This window comes from Callithrix jacchus, chromosome 19, assembly GCF_049354715.1.
Source record: "Callithrix jacchus isolate 240 chromosome 19, calJac240_pri, whole genome shotgun sequence".
NCBI lineage: Eukaryota > Metazoa > Chordata > Mammalia > Primates > Cebidae > Callithrix > Callithrix jacchus.
This window is the reverse complement of record NC_133520.1, coordinates 53560894-53579181: the sequence shown is the minus strand read 5'-3', so window position 1 is coordinate 53579181 and position 18288 is coordinate 53560894. Positions and strand designations below refer to the sequence as shown.

Genomic DNA, 18288 nt, shown 5'->3' with positions numbered 1-18288 from the left:
AGCAATTCTCCCTGTGTTTTGCAGGTCTTCTGAATATTGTGATGGAGCCATTTTTTAAAAGGGAAGTTTTTGATACCTACCTTGTCCCAATTAGTATCAGTTATGATAAGATCTTGGAAGAAACTCTTTATGTGTATGAGCTTCTTGGAGTTCCTAAGCCAAAAGAATCTACAGCTGTACGTGAGGAAAAGCTAAGCATGATTTTAGGTTAATTTAGAGAATCTGCTAACTGACACATCAACTAGTTTCTAAATTTACCTCTTTTCATTTTCTTCCTCCTGTATGGTACTATTAGGGATTGTTGAAAGCCAGAAGGATTCTCTCTGAAAATTTTGGAAGCATCCATGTGTACTTTGGAGATCCTGTGTCACTTCGATCTTTGGCCGCTGGGAGGATGAGTCGGAGCTCATATAACTTGGTTCCAAGGTGTGACCCGTGTTTTAATAACTGTCATAGAAATGAGGATTAAAATCCAAAGGTGTGAGTTGCAATTCTGGAACTGATCACTTCTCTTGGTTTACCTAAGATCCCAGAGAAAATGCTCAGAAACACTGTTATCATTTCATTTTTCATCAGTGGTAACCTTCATTTAAAGAAGAATTATATGTTTGCCTCCAAAAAGATGATAAGCTATAAGATATGTATGTCAAATGTGCAAAGTCAGGCAATGATCATGTTTCTCAGGGGAACTAAAGTGGGAAGAAATAATGCCATTATTAACAAGTATATGTACAGAAATTGTTAAGTGCTATTGGTAGGCTATCCAAAGTATGAACTAAGTATTATTTTTGACCCTAGAAAGGATTGCATAATAGTAATGAATGAGAGTGAGTCCTTAGTCTCAAGAAGGTTATAGTTATGGGCAAGAAAATATATTAGGTTCTTTCAGGATATAGAACACAGATATACATTTGAGTTTTCTTAATTTAGAGAAATATACCTGGACAAGTAAGGGAGACAAGCCATCTGCCCCACCAGGCCTCATGTGCCTGCAACATCATTTGTAACTTATCTGTAACTATAGCGGTTTCCCAGTAGCTTTATTAGTCATCACAGAAGCTTATGGTAGTTTTTTCCTGCCACAGGCTTTCTCTCTTTAGATCTCAAGTTGGGTTGGCCAGTTATTACCTCATACAGGGCACCCTTCCTGGCTACACCTTTCACATTAAGCCACCCTATTTTTAAGTCATGTGTGTATCTCTGCTCCAGCCAGCTCTGAGTAGTAGGCCTTATCCTACCATTCAGAGTTTGGTAATCCATGCATGAAGTCAGGCAAACTGAATGGCTCATTCATTATAAAATATTTATTATATAATCTGATAAGTGTGTTCCACAGTGGAGATATGTTCAGCATGCTATGGATTCTGAAAAGACAGTAATTCAGTCTACTGGGGGAGGCATCCATTTTCAAAGAAGTGATGTTTTCTATTCAGGAAGCAACAGAAGTTGTTTGCCTGGAACCAGGAATAATAGGACCCTGGACCCTTTGAGTATTTTTATCACCTCTCCAGAGCATGTCCCAGAAATGTATGTCAGATTACGGTATAGTAAAGCAAAGGAATAGGACTTGCACCTGACCTGAGAGAATTTGGTTGGCACAAAGTATGAGAAGCCTTCTAAAAGGTCAGTCTTTTTCCATCCCCATTGCTTCAACAGCAGAACTATAATTTGTTGCTCTGTACTCTTCCTTTTAGATACATTCCTCAGAAACAGCCCGAGGAAGTGCATGCCTTTGTCACTGAAGTTGCTTACAAAATGCAGCTTCTGCAAATTAAAAACATGGTTCTGAGCCCCTGGACCCTAATAATTGCTGTTCTGCTTCAGAACCGGCCATCTATGGACTTGGATGATCTGGTGGAAAAGACTTTATGGCTAAAAGGCTTAACCCAGGCATTTGGAGGGTTTCTCGTTTGGCCTGGTATGTAGGTAGGACATATGTGTTGCGAATGCTTGCTTAATTTGGAAGAGTTATAACCTGGACCTGAAAAATCCATAGAGGACTTTGAGCAAAGGATTGCTCAGAAAGACAAAGAACATCAAATCTGTTTTTATCACTATAGGACACAGTGAACACAGCACGTTGATTATTTGAGAATAATTGTTTATATGTCATTTCCCACTATGAGACTCTAAATATCTTGAGGACCAGAATACCATTTTCTTGGCACCTAGCAGAATGGAGAATAAAGACGGGAAGAATCCTAGCCAGCCACACGCCTGTAATCCCAGCTACTTGGGAGCCTGAGATGGGAGGATCACCTGAGCCCTCGAGTTCAAAACCAGCCTCAGTAACATAGTGAGAAGACATGAATTTTTTTTTTTTTTTTTTTTTTTTTGTGAGACAGAGTCTTATTCTGTCCCCAGGCTGGAAGCAGTGGCGCGATCTTGGCTCACTGCGACCTTCAACTCCCTCATTCAAGCAATTCTCCTGCTTCAGCCTCCTAAGTAGCTGAGATTACAGGCACATGCCACCATGCCCAGCTAATTTTTGTATTGTTAGTAGAGACGGGGTTTCACCATGCTGCCCAGGATGGTCTCGATCTCCTGACCTCGCAATCCACCCACCTCAGCCTCCCAAAGTGCTGGGATTAGAGGCATAAGCCACCGCGCCCGGCTAAGACACCAATTTTTTTTATATCCCACAACTCCTTCCCTCCACACTCACCTCTTTTTAAACCATATCATATTTGCAACCCATGTGCTTTACTGGGTTGTAAGGATTAAAGGGCTGGTCTTGCATGCAGTTCCCTGATAATAACAACTCTGTAAAAGCCTCTTGGAATTATGAATACTATGCTGGGAGTTTGGGATGTATATGACAATAGTTAGCTTGTTTTCAGTCTTGTTAGTTTAAAATTATATAGGCTGGCTGGGCGTGGTGGCTCATGCCTGTAATCCCAGCACCTTGGGAGGCTGAGGCAGGCGATCACAAGGTCAGGAGTTCGAGACCAGCCTGGCCAACATGGTGAAACCCCGTCTCTACTAAAAATACAAAAATTAGCTGGGTGTGGTGGCAGGTGCCTATAGTCCCGGCTACTCAGAAGGCTGAGGCAGGAGAATTGCTTGAACCCAGGAGGCAGAGGTTGCAGTGAGCCAAGATCACGCCACTGCACTCCAGCCTGGGTGACAGAGCGAGACTCTGTCTCAAAAAAAAAAAAAAATTGTACAGGCTACAGTAGGAAATTTGGTCCTTATAAGACCAGATAATTATTTAAAGTCAAGCACCTACTATTCTTTGATTAGCCCAATACTGAATACCTCATCAGTGCTGGGTACTACCAGGGATATGAAGATAAACAAGATGCCATCCCCATCCTGGAGTTTCCCCTGGGTTGCAGAGGGCGGGGTGGGTGGGTAATGTGTAAACAAGTTGTGAGGGTTCAGTGAACAGAGACAAGGAGCAACATGTGTGCTGCAGTTTGCTGCAGAGGAAAGGGACCATATTCAGGAAGACTTCACAGAAGCAACCTTTGAACCCTTCAGGAAGACAAGGAGAAGAGCCTCACCAAGGCAGGGATGAGGAATGCAAGATGTCAGGCTAGGGCACCAAGGATTCATTGGTGATACTAAATTGTTGGACTTGCGGGGGCGGGGGTGCAGACAGAAATAAAGATAGACTTCTCCGCCCCTCCCCACCATCCACCACCAGAAGAGACTGGAGTCATAGAAACAAGTTAGGAGGCTACTCTGTCCCGATGAGAAATACAGGGTGCCTGAGCCACAGCAGTGGAAGCCCTCAGGGCACAGCTAAGAAATGTTGAGGAGGAATTACTGACAAAAATGCCAGTCACCAAGAGAGACAAATCAGATGTCTATTCCCAGTGGTGTGATGGTCTGGTAGGGGGCAAAGGACATGTCAGTTATGATACAAGGTAGCAAGTGTTGGATGTCATGAGAAACAGCTGAAAGGGCTCAGACCCATCATTGTTTAGCCCAGGAACATATGAAAACATAGGTACTGGTTGTTCTAAAGTGTTTTGCTTTTTCAAGAAGGGATAAATACTGTGACTAATCCATAGCTAAGTTCAGTATCACTACAGTTCAGTTGCTTTTTTCTTTTTTATGCAGATTACCCCATATTCCTAAGCATACTCATATCTCAAGCTTTTTATGATCATTTCACATAAAATATTATTCAGTTGAGCAAGCTGAGACAAGGCAGGTTGGTCAAGAATGAATGTGATCAAGTGCAGGAGGAAGCCATACCTCTCACTTGTCCCTGCCTTGAAGCAGTAGCAGAACTTGCCACCAACTTGAGCATTGTGCCACTGTCGGCCAGCTCTTTGGCTTGGGTTAATAGTAGAATAATTTTCCGTGCTGAGTATATTTGTTAAATATCACCATTTCTTCATTATGCTTCTGCAATTCTACCTGCCTGGCAGCTATCTTCAGGCCAGTGTATCACGTGATAAGCTACCAAGAACTGTCATGGGTCTGCTTCTTTAGTTATCTTTGATGTGGGGAAAACTGCAAAGTGATATTTTTATCATCTTGGTATGGGCCTAAGCAAGGGGTGTGTGTGTGTGTGTGTGTGTGTGTGTGTGTGTGTTGTATGTTTTAATGTATTCATATACTATTCATAGACCTTTGTGTCTTCGTATTCTTACATTCACATGCATGTGATTTTGCAGTTATATAACTTACTGTTACAAAACCGCGGGTTCCCTTGGTTCCTGAAGTAGACAGAAGTGGCGTTAATTTTCAGAGTAGAAACTGATGTGCCTTTCAAAATGGCTGACAAATTTAGGATAAGAAAGTATTGTTGCCGGGCACAGTGGCTCACGCCTGTAATCCCAATACTTTGGGAGGCCGAGGCGGGTGGATCACGAGGTCAAGAGATCGAGACCATCCTGGTCAACATGGTGAAACCCCGCCTCTATTAAAAATACAAAAAAATTAGCTGGGCATGGTGGCGCGTGCCTGTAATCCCAGCTACTCAGGAGGCTGAGGCAGGAGAATTGCCTGAACCCAGGAGGCGGAGGTTGTGGTAAGCCGAGATCGCACCATTGCACTCCAGCCTGGGTAACAAGAGGGAAACTCCGGCTCAAAAAAAAAAAAAAAAATTGTTACATGTCCTTAGAGAGAAAGAATTGATTTACAATTTATCAAACAGTGCTTTTAAAACTTGCTTTGTATTTAGTATCATTACCTTAACTGGTAGCCACTAAAACCTGTCACTTGAAAATGAGTGTCTGTCAAGTTACTATTAATAGTGTTAATGCACACTAGGCCCAAGACTCCCCACAGTGACCCATCTTGTTTGAATGAATTGTCTTTTTATGTAGATAATAAACCTGCTGAAGAAGTGGTCCAGGCCAGCATTCTTCTGCATTCGAACATTGCCAGCCTTGTCAGAGACCAGGTGATTCTGAAAGTGGACTCCAGAGACTCCGAAGTGGTCGATGGACTTATTTTCCAGCACATCACTCTCCTCATGTGCTCAGCTTATAGGAACCAGTTGCTCAACATTTTTGTCCGTCCGTCCTTAGTAGCAATAGCGTTGCAGATGACACCTGGGTACAGGAAAGGTAATTTTCAGGAATTGCAGTCTTGACTTATTTTTTTTTGGGGGGGGGAGGAAGGCAGGAAGGAAGGGAAGAAGGACGGTAGGGAGGAAGGAAGGGATGAAGGAAGGAAGGAAGGGAGGAAGGAAGGAAGGAAGGGAGGAAGGAAGGGAGGAAGCGGGGAGGGAGGGAGGGAGGGAGGGAAGGAAAGAAAGGAAATCAAGCAATGAAAGAGACATTGCCGACCTGGATCTAGAGGTTTACAAGTTGATTTCTTTTTTTTTTGAGAGAAGGAAAGAAAAAAAATAATAAGTAAAGGAGAGGAAGAAAGAGGGAGAGTAAATGGAAATATTGCTTTATTTTGAAAAAAATTGGGTATTAATAATGGCCAATCAATGTTTCATTTAAACTAATGGGTAGGTGTGATGTGGTATTGACAAGAATGTATATTTTGTGTATTTGAAGTGGAGAGCTCTATAAATATTTATTAAGTTTACTTGTTCTGGATCTGAGTTCGAGTCCTTGATATCCTTATTAATTTTCTGTCTCATTGAATCTAAGTCTCCTATCTGGGTGTTAGGATCTTTAGCTCTTGTTGTTGCATTGATCCTTTTACCACTATATCTTTGTTGCTTTAAAATCTATTTTATCCAATACGAGAATTGCAACTCCTGCTTTTTATTTATTTATTATTTATTTTTGCTCTCCATTTGGTTGGTAAATCTTTCTCCATCCCTTTGTTTTGAGTCTTTGTGTATCCTTGCATGTGAAACAGGTCTGGATGTAACATGCCGTTGGGTTTTGGCTGTGTCTTTTGATTGGGAATTTAGTCAATTTAAATTTAGGGTTACTGCCATTTGATGTTGACTGGCTGTTTTATCCATTTGTTGGTGTAAATTCTTCTTTATGTTGGTGCTCTTTACTTTTTGGTGTATTTTTAGAAAGGCTAATACTGGTTGTTTCTTTCTGTGTGTAATGCTTCTTTCAGAAGCTCTTGTAAAGCAGGCCTGGTGGTAATAAAATCTCTGAGTTTTTGCTTGTTCATAAAAGATTTTATTTTTCCTTCAGTTGTGAAGCTTAGTTTGGCTGGACATGAAATTCTGGGCTGAAGGTTCTGTTCTTTGAGGATGTTGAATATTGGCCCCCACTCTCTTCTGGCCTGTAGAGTTTCTGCCGAGAGATCTGCTGTAAGTCTGATAGGCTTGCCTTTGTGGGTAACCTGACCTTTCTCTCTGGCTGCCCTTAGTATTTTCTCCTTCGTTTCAACCCTGGTGAATCTAACGATTATGTGCCTTGGGGTTGCTCTTCTTGAGGAATATCTTTGTGGTGTTCTCTGTATTACCTGGGGTTGAATGCTGACCTGCTTTGCTAGTTTAGGAAAATTTTCCTGAATAATATCCTGAAGGGTATTTTCCAGCTTGGATTCATTCTCTCCGTCGCATTCAGGTACACCTATCAAACGTAAATTTGGTCTTTTCACATAGTCCCACATTTCTTGGAGACTTAGCTCATTCCTTTTTATCCTTTTATCTCTAATCTTTTCTTCACGTTTTATTTCATTAAGTTGGACTTTGACCTCTGATATCCCTTCTTCTGCTTGAACAATTCGAGTGTTTAAACCTGTGCGTACTTCTCGGAGTTCCTGTATTGTATTCTTCAGTTCCATTAATTCACTCATACTCCTCCCTAAGTTGTCTATTCTCAATAGGATTTCATCAAACCTTTTTTCAAAGTTCCTAGTTTCTTTACGTTGGGCTACAACATGTTCTTTTAACTCACCGAAGTTTGTTATTATCCATTCCTTGAAGAGTGATTCTGTCATCAGGAGGCGCTCGTTCTCCATCAAGCCTTGTTCCATTGTTGATGTGGAACTGTGATCGTCTTTAGAGGGAGAGGTGTTCTGACTTTGAGTATTCTCAGCTTTTTTACGCTGGTTTCTTCCCGTCATTGTAAATTTATCCTCCTGTCGTCTTTGAAATTACCAACTTTCAGATTAGGTCTCTTGAGTGGGCGTCCAGGTTGTTAGTTCCCAGGGCCAGAGCAGCGGAGTTAAGACTGATGGTGCGGCCGGGCGCGGTGGCTCAAGCCTGTAATCCCAGCACTTTGGGAGGCCGAGGCGGGTGGATCACGAGGTCAACAGATCGAGACCATCCTGGTCAACATGGTGAAACCCCGTCTCTACTAAAAATTACAAAAAATTAGCTGGGCACGGTGGCGCGTGCCTGTAATCCCAGCTACTCAGGAGGCTGAGGCAGGAGAATTGCCTGAACCCAGGGGGCGGAGGTTGCAGTGAGCTGAGATCGCGCCATTGCACTCCAGCCTGGGTAACAAGAGCGAAACTCCGTCTCAAAAAAAAAAAAAAAAAAAAAGACTGATGGTGCTTTTCTTCCCAGGATTCTCCTGTCGGGCTTCCTTCTTGTTTCCGTAGTAGGCAACTCTGCCTTCCCGGGGCTCCAAACCTCGGTCAGAAGGGGAACCGGTCTTGTTTACTCTGCGCCGAGCGCTGCTGCGTCGAGGTGCCGGCGGAACCGCTGCACCGACCACGAGAGTCGCGCTGGCCACCCCTGTGTTTCCTCCACTGGGGGATCTTCTGCTCCGTGAGCGACCAGACTTTGTCTGAAAGTGTGGCGTCCTCTAGTTCTCCGCGCCTTCCCTGAGAGCTGCAATCCCGGGATGTTAGCGATCGGCCATCTTGGATCGTTCTTGCAGTCTTGACCTTTAGAAGAGGCCTGGCCATTACATTCCATTTAGGGAGCCACATTTGAAGCCTTGTAATGTTCAGCCTCACTCCAGCAAAGAGCAGGCCTCTACACTGAGAAAAAGTTAGCTTTGCTTCCCCAAATATGTGTTCACCTGCTTAGAATTTTGGAATTGGTAGGGCCTGGAAACAATCTAAACCTTTCCTTTTATGAATATGGAAAATGAGGCCTAGAAAGTTGTGTAGTTACTGAGAGAAGGATCAGGCATTTGAGCACAGTTACCCACTTCCTGGTCTGTGGCACCGTTTCTGCTGTCCCAGCTCTCTGTTCCCGCAAAGGCAGGTGGGTAGGTGAGCCGTCAGCAGTAGATGAGTACTCGCGAGATGCACGATCTCATTCTAGTTGCATTAGGAGTGTAAAAATGAGGACAGAATGGGTCATTTAGTCCTTCTTACAGGAGCCTGTAGTCAAGGCAGGGGTTTCGGCCAAGGCCCCACCTTAGAATTGCTAGGAGAGTGGGCGCCACCCCAGAGGTTCTTCGGTTGGTCTCGGGTATGGGCCAGCCATTGGTGTTTGGTTTTGGTTTTGGTTTTTCAAAGCTCCACAGTGATTCTAAGGAAAAGTACTAGAGATATAGTAAAGATAGCAGGAAATATGAATATAGAGGGAAATTAAGAAATCATTACCTTTCCTTCCGTACTAGGGAGCCATGGGATAGGGAAAAATGAAGTGCCTGGCCTGTAAGAACTGTGATGTCTCACTCATTACCTGACTGACTGAGGAGAAGCCTGGTTTTAAGTTAGATTCAGTCATTTAAAAACTATGCTGGGGCTGGACGCGGTGGCTCACGCCTGTAATCCCAACACTTTGGGAGGCCAAGATGGGTGGATCACGAGGTCAGGAGTTCGAGACCAGCCTGACCAACATAGTGAAACCCCGTCTCTACTAAAAATATAAAAATAAGCTGTGGTGTTGGGCACCCGTAATCCCAGCTACTCAGGAGGCTGAGGCAGGAGAGTTGCTTGGACCCCACCCCCACCCCGGGTTGGAGGAGGTTGCAGTGAGCCAAGATCACACCATTGCACTCCAGCCTGGATGGCAGAGTGAGACTCCATCTCAAAAGAAGAAAAAAAAAACTATGCTAGACTGTAGTTCACTCTGTAGGTAAGATTTGGATTGAATTTAGCTTCTCTTAGGGAACTTAATTCTTGTCATGTTACATAAATAAAATATGCGTTTGAAATACTATATTTTGGGATAGTAAGGACTTCCTGGTACTCCCTTAAAGATTAAAGGGCAATGTTGTAATTTTACATAATGAATTTATTTCCAGAGGATGTCTACAGTTGCTTTCGCTTCCTACGCGATGTTTTTGCAGACGAGTTCATCTTCCTTCCAGGAAACACACTAAAGGTAAAGTGCTTACAACAAAAAGCAAGTGTGTTTGTAGTGTGAGTTCTAGAAACATTAGGAGTGAATTTACAGATGTGTCTCAGGCAGGGTGCCATCCCTTTCATCAAGGCAAAGTGGGGCAGACTTCAAGAGAAACTGGGGCACTCAGTTCAGCGGACTCTAGTTTGATTCTTGGTCAAGTTTAATTAATAACTTAGGCATTATCTGGTGAGAGGAGGGTCATTGTTTGAACTAACAGTATGGCCATTGCAACTAAACTATTTTAGTAAACATTTAAAAATCAGCATACATTTTCCTGTTAGCAAGTTGTTAGAATAGTCAGCCAGGCAAGTACCTTTTGCTTTAAGAGTAGCGAGCGGTGGTCCTGCTTGGTCTAGACAGCTCAGAAGTCATCAGGCTCACAGAGCTGGGCTGCCACTTGGTTGAAGTGGGAAGTGACAGTAGATGAGAAGCATGTTAGGTTTTTATGTGCTTTTTTATTTTTTGAGACGAAGTTTCACTGTTGTTACCCAGGCTGGAGTGCAATGGCGCGATCTCGGCTCACCACAACCTCCGCCTCCTGGGTTCAGGCAATTCTCCTGCCTCAGCCTCCTGAGTAGCTGGGATTACAGGCACGCGCCACCATGCCCAGCTAATTTTTTGTATTTTTAGTAGAGACGGGGTTTCACCATGTTGACCAGGATGGTCTCGATCTCTTGACCTCGTGATCCACCCACCTCAGCCTCCCAAAGTGCTGGGATTACAGGCTTGAGCCACCACGCCCGGCTTTGTGTGCTGTTTTAAAGATAAGAGGTTTGATTCTGTAGGTAGTGGGACAGGAGTGCCAGAAATTTTTAACCATAGCCTAATTCTAAATACTTTTAGGACTTGCTCTATGTATTTCCTATTGAAATTAAGGAGCGGCTCTCTGCAAAGTGAAAGAAAATCCCTCACCCAGGTTGTGACTTGTAAGGCTCAGAAAGGTTGTATGTTTGAGAACGTTTGAATGTAGAACAGTTGCTTCTCTGGCTACTATGTCACTACCAGAATTGTTGGAATGATTGGGGAAGTAGCTATTATTCTGTTGTCTGAGGGCCTGTGGCTGCATATATTGAGATTGGCAGTGTACCCATTAACCTCGATTAGGGGGGTGCATTATGGCTTCCTCTTCCTTTCTAGGACTTTGAAGAAGGCTGTTATCTGCTTTGTAAAAGTGAGGCCGTACAAGTGACTATGAAAGACATCCTAGTTACAGAAAAAGGAAATACTGTGTTAGAATTTTTAATAGGACTCTTTAAACCTTTTGTGGAAAGCTATCAGGTATGTAAATTTGGCAAGTTCTCCTTCATGCCCCCCGTATCAAATACAATAAGATGTTCTCACCCTGTGCTTATTTCCAGTCTGAAGGGCAGGTATCTTCCCCTGGCACATGGAAGAAGGAGAGAGAGTGATTAATACAATCAGTGATTCCACCTCACCAGTGAGACCTTGCTCCCCGAATTCAGGAGGAAGCTTGGTTCATTACAGACCCAAGAGGACAACAGCTTAGTGATGCCATGAGCACAGTATTCACAGGACCACAGTTACATCCAAGCACCATCTGTCATACTGTGTCTCATGTCTTAAAGAGGTCTTCATGTCAGTTAATATGTAACCGACTTTATGTATCATTCAAGTCTTACCTTTACTGAGTGCCTGGCAGATATCAAACCAGACAGTCAGTAAAGACAAGATTTAAATGATACATAAAGTCAGTTACATATTACCAAATGCTTATGTTAGAAAGAAAAAGTACTTCCTGGTGCTTGTGGTCTGTAAAATAACTCATTCAGCCTCCTTGCACAAAGTCTGGCACTTACTGAGCATTTGATAAATGCTAGTTCTACCCTTAATCACCTTTCTACAGCAGAAATCAACAAGCATTTTAGAGCATGGTAGTTTGTTAGGTGTATTTAGACACAAAAAGCAAAGTTATTAAAATCTGAACCCTCTCCTCCCAAGTAGCATAAAAGTTACTAGGCTGATGGTAATTAACTTGTACCCCTTGAAGAGAGAAATTATACTTTAATTAATGTTATTATTTTAAACCTTTTTCTAATTGTAAAATGTATTGTAAACTCAAAGGAGATGTCCTAAAAATTATTTGGTTTCTCTGTGCTGATTCCTTGGAGGGTCTTTATGCTGCTCTGCTGTGATATGTCATTCTCTTAAGAGGGGCAATGTAAAGTTATTTACTGTTTATTGTCTTTTTTTTTTTTTTTCTGTTTCTGTTCCTCTCATCCTTCCTCTTAAAATCAGATAATTTGCAAGTACCTTTTGAGTGAAGAAGAGGAGCACTTCAGTGAGAAACAGTACTTGGCCGCAGTCAGAAAATTCACAAGTCAGCTTCTCGATCAAGGTCAGTCACTGCTCTGTGGGTGCTGATTTCCTTTAGTTGAGAACAAAAACTGGTCAACTAACTCTTCCTCACTCCTGATTTTAGGTACCTCTCAATGTTACGATGTATTATCTTCTGATGTGCAGAAAAATGCCTTAGCAGCTTGTGTGAGGCTCGGAGTAGTGGAGAAAAAGAAGATGTAAGTGCTGTACAAGATTCCGTGGGTGCTCAAGAAACAGGGAAACGAATGACATTTCAGCAGAAAATCCACAGAGACATAGAAATGGATGATCCAGGAAACGTTATATTGTACTTTACTTATCTATCCCCTAATTCATTAAGTCAGTATGAGTTACCCTGAAAATTATACGTGGTTTTGAATAGAAATGCAGTTGAAGCAAAGAAAGAAAGTACTTTTAGGCCAATATTTTTGCTTTGACCTAATGTTGAAATTTATAATTACAAGAAAGATTTTTGGGAGTGGAGTGGGCATATGAGTGTATACATACATAATACATATATAATAGATAAATACATATGTAATACATATATAGATACAGACATGTGTATGTATATAAACATATAAATATGTGTTTATATGTTTGAATAAACATATAAACAAATTCATTCAAGGGATTGAATTTAACAGTGGTAAAGCTTAATATGTAACCTCTGGCAGTCATGTCTCTTAAGTGGTCAGAAGAATGAAGCAAGCAGCCGGGAGGTGGGACAGGAGCCCGAGGCTTTCGACTACTTAGGACTGGCCTTGGGGAAGGCAGTTGAAAACAATAGCTACCGTCAGGAACAAAATAGAAAAGCTGTCTTTTCCCCAGAGTTTATGTAATAATAAATCTTGTTATCTTCTCCTAGAAATAATAACTGTATATTTAATGTGAATGAACCTGCCACAACCAAATTAGAAGAAATGCTTGGTAAGTGCAGTTTAATAAAATACGAGTTTTCACATTTTGTTATCAATTAAAATAAGAAAGTATGCTGTGGAACCAAATACTTTATCAAAATGATCAGTAAGTAGTAGGTTTCTAACATAAACAGGGAATTATAGTGTAGCATTTTCTCAAGGAAGCTAAAGAGAAAATGCAAAGAAAATTAACAAAACACAACAGGCATGAAAGAAGCAGTCTTACACAATAGAAAGAGTCTGTCCCTAACGTGACTGATCTCGGCCAGAGGCCCAGCCCCTTCACATCCTTGCCTCGGAGAGAGCGCCTCATTTTCACCCTTTGTTTCATGCCCTCACTGTCTTGCATTGCTGCTTTTCCAAGTGAGGGATTAGGGTCAGTGTCCCTATCACATAGACTTTCTGAACTCAGAATTAGGGGCTGAGCACATCCTTGTGGGAATAATCCAACCCTTCCTCTTCTCTAGAGCCTATCAGCTACAAAGAAATAGTCCAGCCTAAAAAACAGTCCTTGAGTGTTGCCTTCCTTGACAGTAAGAGTCCTTGAGTGTTGACATAAACACAGATACAGTCAGAGGAGATGAAAAACACATTTCCTAGCAGTGATGGGGCCATTTTAGAAAGGAGGTTGTTAACATTTGGAAAAAATATCTGTAGATTATATTGAATAGCACAGTGTCCTTGAGTGGATCATCTTACAAGTACTGTTTTTGTGATCACAGGAAGCAGATGTAATGTGAGCGTGAACATATTGGACTGGTAGTTCAGAAAACATGACAGGGTTCAACTCCTAGCCCTGTGGCTCTGGTCACACCGTCACTTCTTGGAGCGCCTACCGCTTCCCTTGTGGAGGGGGCTAGTGTCCCCATGGGTACTGGCCAGTCTGTACAGCTCTGCATAAGTGTCCACTGTCTCCCTGGGCAGTCGTTTAAGGAACAGCTGTATGAAGAAGGGCAAAATCAACATCATTTCATGAGATACATCTCTTTTTTTTTAATCTCAGGTTGTAAGACACCAATAGGAAAACCAGCCACTGCAAAACTTTGATAATCGACAAATAGTTATGGAAAATTCAGTCACGTACTTACTGTCATCAAAGGACTCATTACAACAAACAGGGAAATGAAGGGAGAGACGCGCCTTCTCCTACTCCCTGAGACTTCGAGAACAGTGGATGCAGAGGGAAGAGACGATCATTGGAAGCAGTCAGTTTGCTCTTCCCCACCACAGTGGTTAAAGGCCTTTGTATCCAACACTGTGTGTGTGTTTTAAAATAAAATAAGCTTTTGGAAACATGTTTGGAAAAGCAAAGCTCAGCTCCTGTTTCACTAACACTTTTCAGCTTACCATATGTATTAAATTTTTACATTGACTTTTGAATGAAGGTATGACATCAGCACTGAAGCTCTGGATACTAAAAGAAAACTGGCCCAGGCGAGGTGGGCAGATCACGAGGTGAAGAGATTGAGACCATCCTGGCCATCTCTATTAAAAATACAAAAATTAGCTGGGCGTGGTGGCACACACCTGTAGTCCCAGCTACTCAAAAGGCTGAGGTAGGAGGATCACTTGAATGAGCTCAGGCTGGAGTACAGTGGTGCGATCCTGCAACCTCCACCTCCCAGGTTCAAGTGATTCTCCCACCTCTCCCTCCGGAGTAGATGTGACCACAGGTGTACATCATCATGCCCAGCTGCTTTTGTTTTTGTTTGTTTTGTGGGGTTTTTTGGTATTTTTTGGTAGAAATGGGGTTTCACCATGTTGGCCAGACTGGTCTCAAACTCCTGACCTCAAGTGATCTCTCCATCTCGGCCTCCCAAAGTGCTGGGTTTACAGGCGTGAGCCACCGCACCTGGCCAGATCTACAAAGAGCTATTGAAGAAGCTTACCCTTGAGAACACACCTTGCTTGCATAGGAGTTTCAAGAAGCTTGAACTAGCATCTTTTGCACTGTCTGGAACAAAACCAGATGGAGAACAGCTCCTGGGAGTTGGGAAGTGAAAGAGACCTATTAGAAGCTATTGACTATGAAACAGCAGGAAGCTTGGAGGAAAGAATATAATTATCTCAGGGGAAAGCAAATGGATTTGGGATTCAGTAAATCCTTTGCTGTTTCCATGTCGATTCTTAAGGCTTGAAACCTATGCTTTATTTGGAAACTGGGCCATTTAAATACGAGAACAAGTAAGAAACAATTCCACAAATAGTTAATGCATAAAAATAAACTTAGAACATGTAATCCTACTTCCACTGTGTTCAGTGGAAATGAGTTTTTCCTGCTTTGATTTGACAGCAAAGACAAAGCAATGTGTTCAGCTTTATTTTATTTTATTTATTTTTATTTTTGCGGGGACTAAGTCTTGCTCTGTCGCCAGGCTGGAGTACAGTGGTGCCATCTCGGCCCTCTGCAATCTCTACCTCCCAGGTTCAAGCGGTTCTCCTGCCTCAGCTTCCCAAGTAGCTGGAACTACAGATACATGCCACCACACCCAGCTAATTTTTGTATTTTTAGTGGAGACAGGGTTTCATCATGTTGGCCAGGATGGTCTCAATCTCTGGACCTCAAATGATCTGCCTACCTCAGCCACCCAAAGTGCTGGGATTACAGGGTGAGCCACCATGCCCAGCTGCCTTTTTTTTTTTTTTTTTGAGATAGGGTCTCACTCTATCACCCAGAGTCACAGTGGCACAATCACAGCTCACTGCAGCCTCAACCTCCCCAGGCTCAGGTGATCCTCCCACCTCATAGTCTCAAGTAGCAGGGACTACAGGAGTGCACCATCACGCCCAGCTAAGTTTTTGTATTTTTTTGTAGAGACAAGGTTTTGTCATGTTGCCTAGGGTGATCTCAAACTTACAGGCTCAAGTGATCTGCCCACCTAGGCTTCCCAAAGTGAGCCACGGTGGCTGGCCTTGTTCAGTTTTTGATATCCATGGAGAACTCTCATAGGTAGAATGATTTATCAGTTTTTTTTTTGAGACAGAGTTTCACCCTTGTCACCCAGTCTGGAGTGCAATGGCACTGATCTCAGCTCAGGAGAGCAGCACTCAGGTATTGTTAGCTAGCTGTGTTTATAGCTACTCCTTAATTATAAACTAAATAAGGGGCAGGTTATTCACATATTATACAAAAGAGGTTGAGAGTTCCTGGGACTGAGGGTGAAACCTTTTTTTTTTTTTTTTTTTTTTTTTGCCAATCAGTTTGAGTTTATGAGGTTGCTCAGGTTAGCCTTGAACTGATGACCTCGCCTTCGCGAGCGCCATGACCTCTGGCGGGAGCCACTTTGGACCCCGGGGTGAAACCCTTTTAAACCATTCAGAGTAACTTCCCAGGGTGACATTTGTGAACTATCACAGTTGCTGGTGGGAGTGTCTTTTAGCATGCAAATGTATTACGATTAGGGTATAATGAGCAGTGAGGACAACCAGAGGTTGCTTTTGTTGCTATCTTGTGTTAGATGGTTTTGGCCAGTTCTTAATGCATCCTTTTTGACCAGATCCTGTTTCAATCTGCTGGGTTGTGACCAGTGCTCAGAAAGCAAGTCCTGCTGCCCTCTTGCCTCAGTGTGATTAAATGAGCTCCTTTTACACAGGAATCTCATGGAAACTTACAGCTGCGAAAACAAGCACAGTTCAAGAAATCCTATCAGATTTGTTATCTCAACTTCCCCTCATAGGTCTTATAGATGCCAAGAAAATCATGCCCATTCACAAAAGAATGGGCCAAGTCAAAGGAAATAGTCAAGGGACTTGTCCCCGTGAGGAAGGACACCGAGGCATCTGGGATCAACTTCCCCTTTGACCATCACTCTGCATTTCAACAGAAGAAAAGATTGACCGACTGTTACCTCCTGATTCACCTTCCTATAGGTGGCAGGATTGGTCTTGAGGAAACTCTCCGGAAGACACTGTCTTTAAAACAGGATCAAACTCAGAAATCTTTTCACATGTGAGTCCTAAAACTGTAAACCTGAAACCCTTTCATATGTGATTTCTAAAGATTTCCTAAGATTCTTCCACGTGTAATGTCTAAAGTATAAGCCTATATAAAGGCAGAACCTTCCTTTGTTAAATGAGCTGAATTTGGACAAATTATTCCTCAGCTCCTGGAATAAGGGGAATAAATTCCTTCCTTCCCCATTCGGTGTTCAAGGGGCTCCTGCTATACCAGCAGGGTGGAAATTTTCAAGTTTTCAAATTTGAAGAACTGGGGCCAGGTGCAATGACTCATGCTTGTAATCCCAGCACTTTGGGAAGCTGAAGAGGGTGAATCACCTGAGATCAGGAGTTCATGACCAGCCTGGCCAACATGGTGAAACCCTGTCTCTACTAACAGTACAAAAATTAGCCGGGTGTGATGGTGGGCACCTGTAGTCCCAGCTACTCAAGAGGCTGAGGTGGAAGAATGGCTTAAACCCTGGAGGTGGAGGTTGCAGTGAGCCGAGATCATGCCATTGCACCCCAGCCTGGGTGAGAGAGCAAGGCTCTGTCTCAAAAAAAAAAAAAGAACTGGGATGGGCAGGGTGTGGTGGCTCACCCGTAATACCAACACTTTGGGAGGCTGAGGCCAGCAGATCACTTAAGGTCAGTTCAAGACCAGCCTGGCCAACATGGTGAAACCCCGTCTCTACTAAAAATACAAAAATTAGTCAGGCATGGTGGTGCATTCCTGTAGTCCCAGCTACTCAGGAGCGTGAAACAGGAGAATTGCTTGAACCTGGGAGGTGGAGGTTGCAGTGAGCTGAGATTGTACGATTGTACCCCAGCCTGGGTGACAGAGCGAGACTCCATTTCAAAAAAAAAGAACTGGGATGAAAAAGCTGAATATTGACAAGTCAAAAGGAAGATCTTATTGTAGCACTATGGGAGGTTTAGCGGACCCACGGGTGCCCCTGCTAGTGTCCCAACATCGAAGGGCCCTAAACAGATCCACCCTATTTACCCAAGTTTGCAGGAATTTGAAAAGACTGAAGGCAAAGACGAAAATGAGAAATCTGACCTCGAATCACGGGCCAGTAGTGATCAGGCACATTAATCAGGACAAAGACTGATTCAGGGGTCTGGGTCCCTCAGCCTGATCCTCAATAGCAGCCCCGGGGCTTGTGACTACATGTGAAGGTAGGGGACATGGGGTGGAGAAAAACTTCTGAGAGGCCTTCCCACAGGGTCCCATTGCATTACATTATCAAAACCTGTTAGTGAAGTCCTAATTGGGCAACAGTTTGCTTGGGAGCATCTGGGGATATAAAGATTGATGCGATGAAGGTAAAAATTTGGACGAAAACTGGAATATTAGAACGGACTTCATGCAAAGTGCTTCTGTCTCCTCTGCCTAAGTGTATTATTAGATGGAATCATGTCTTTTTTGTTTGTTTTCTTTTTTTTTTAAGATGG

At 42.9% G+C, this 18288-nt stretch overlaps 1 protein-coding gene across 3 annotated transcripts in view; it reads left to right on the top strand.

Annotated features, from left to right (window-relative positions):
- The window catches only part of GNPAT (glyceronephosphate O-acyltransferase), a 35477-nt gene extending 21277 nt beyond the window's left edge, over positions 1-14200 (top strand). For all 3 annotated transcript variants that reach the window (XM_035281541.3, XM_078357334.1, XM_035281542.3), the window contains 10 exons: positions 25-176; positions 296-426; positions 1695-1918; positions 5286-5528; positions 9537-9616; positions 10775-10915; positions 11894-11993; positions 12078-12171; positions 12843-12904; positions 13898-14200. In XM_035281541.3, the coding sequence (XP_035137432.2) occupies positions 25-176; positions 296-426; positions 1695-1918; positions 5286-5528; positions 9537-9616; positions 10775-10915; positions 11894-11993; positions 12078-12171; positions 12843-12904; positions 13898-13941 (1271 nt within the window). In that variant the 3' untranslated portion in view covers positions 13942-14200. The remainder of the gene's footprint in view (positions 1-24; positions 177-295; positions 427-1694; positions 1919-5285; positions 5529-9536; positions 9617-10774; positions 10916-11893; positions 11994-12077; positions 12172-12842; positions 12905-13897) is intronic.
- The last annotated feature ends 4088 nt before the right edge of the window (positions 14201-18288 follow it).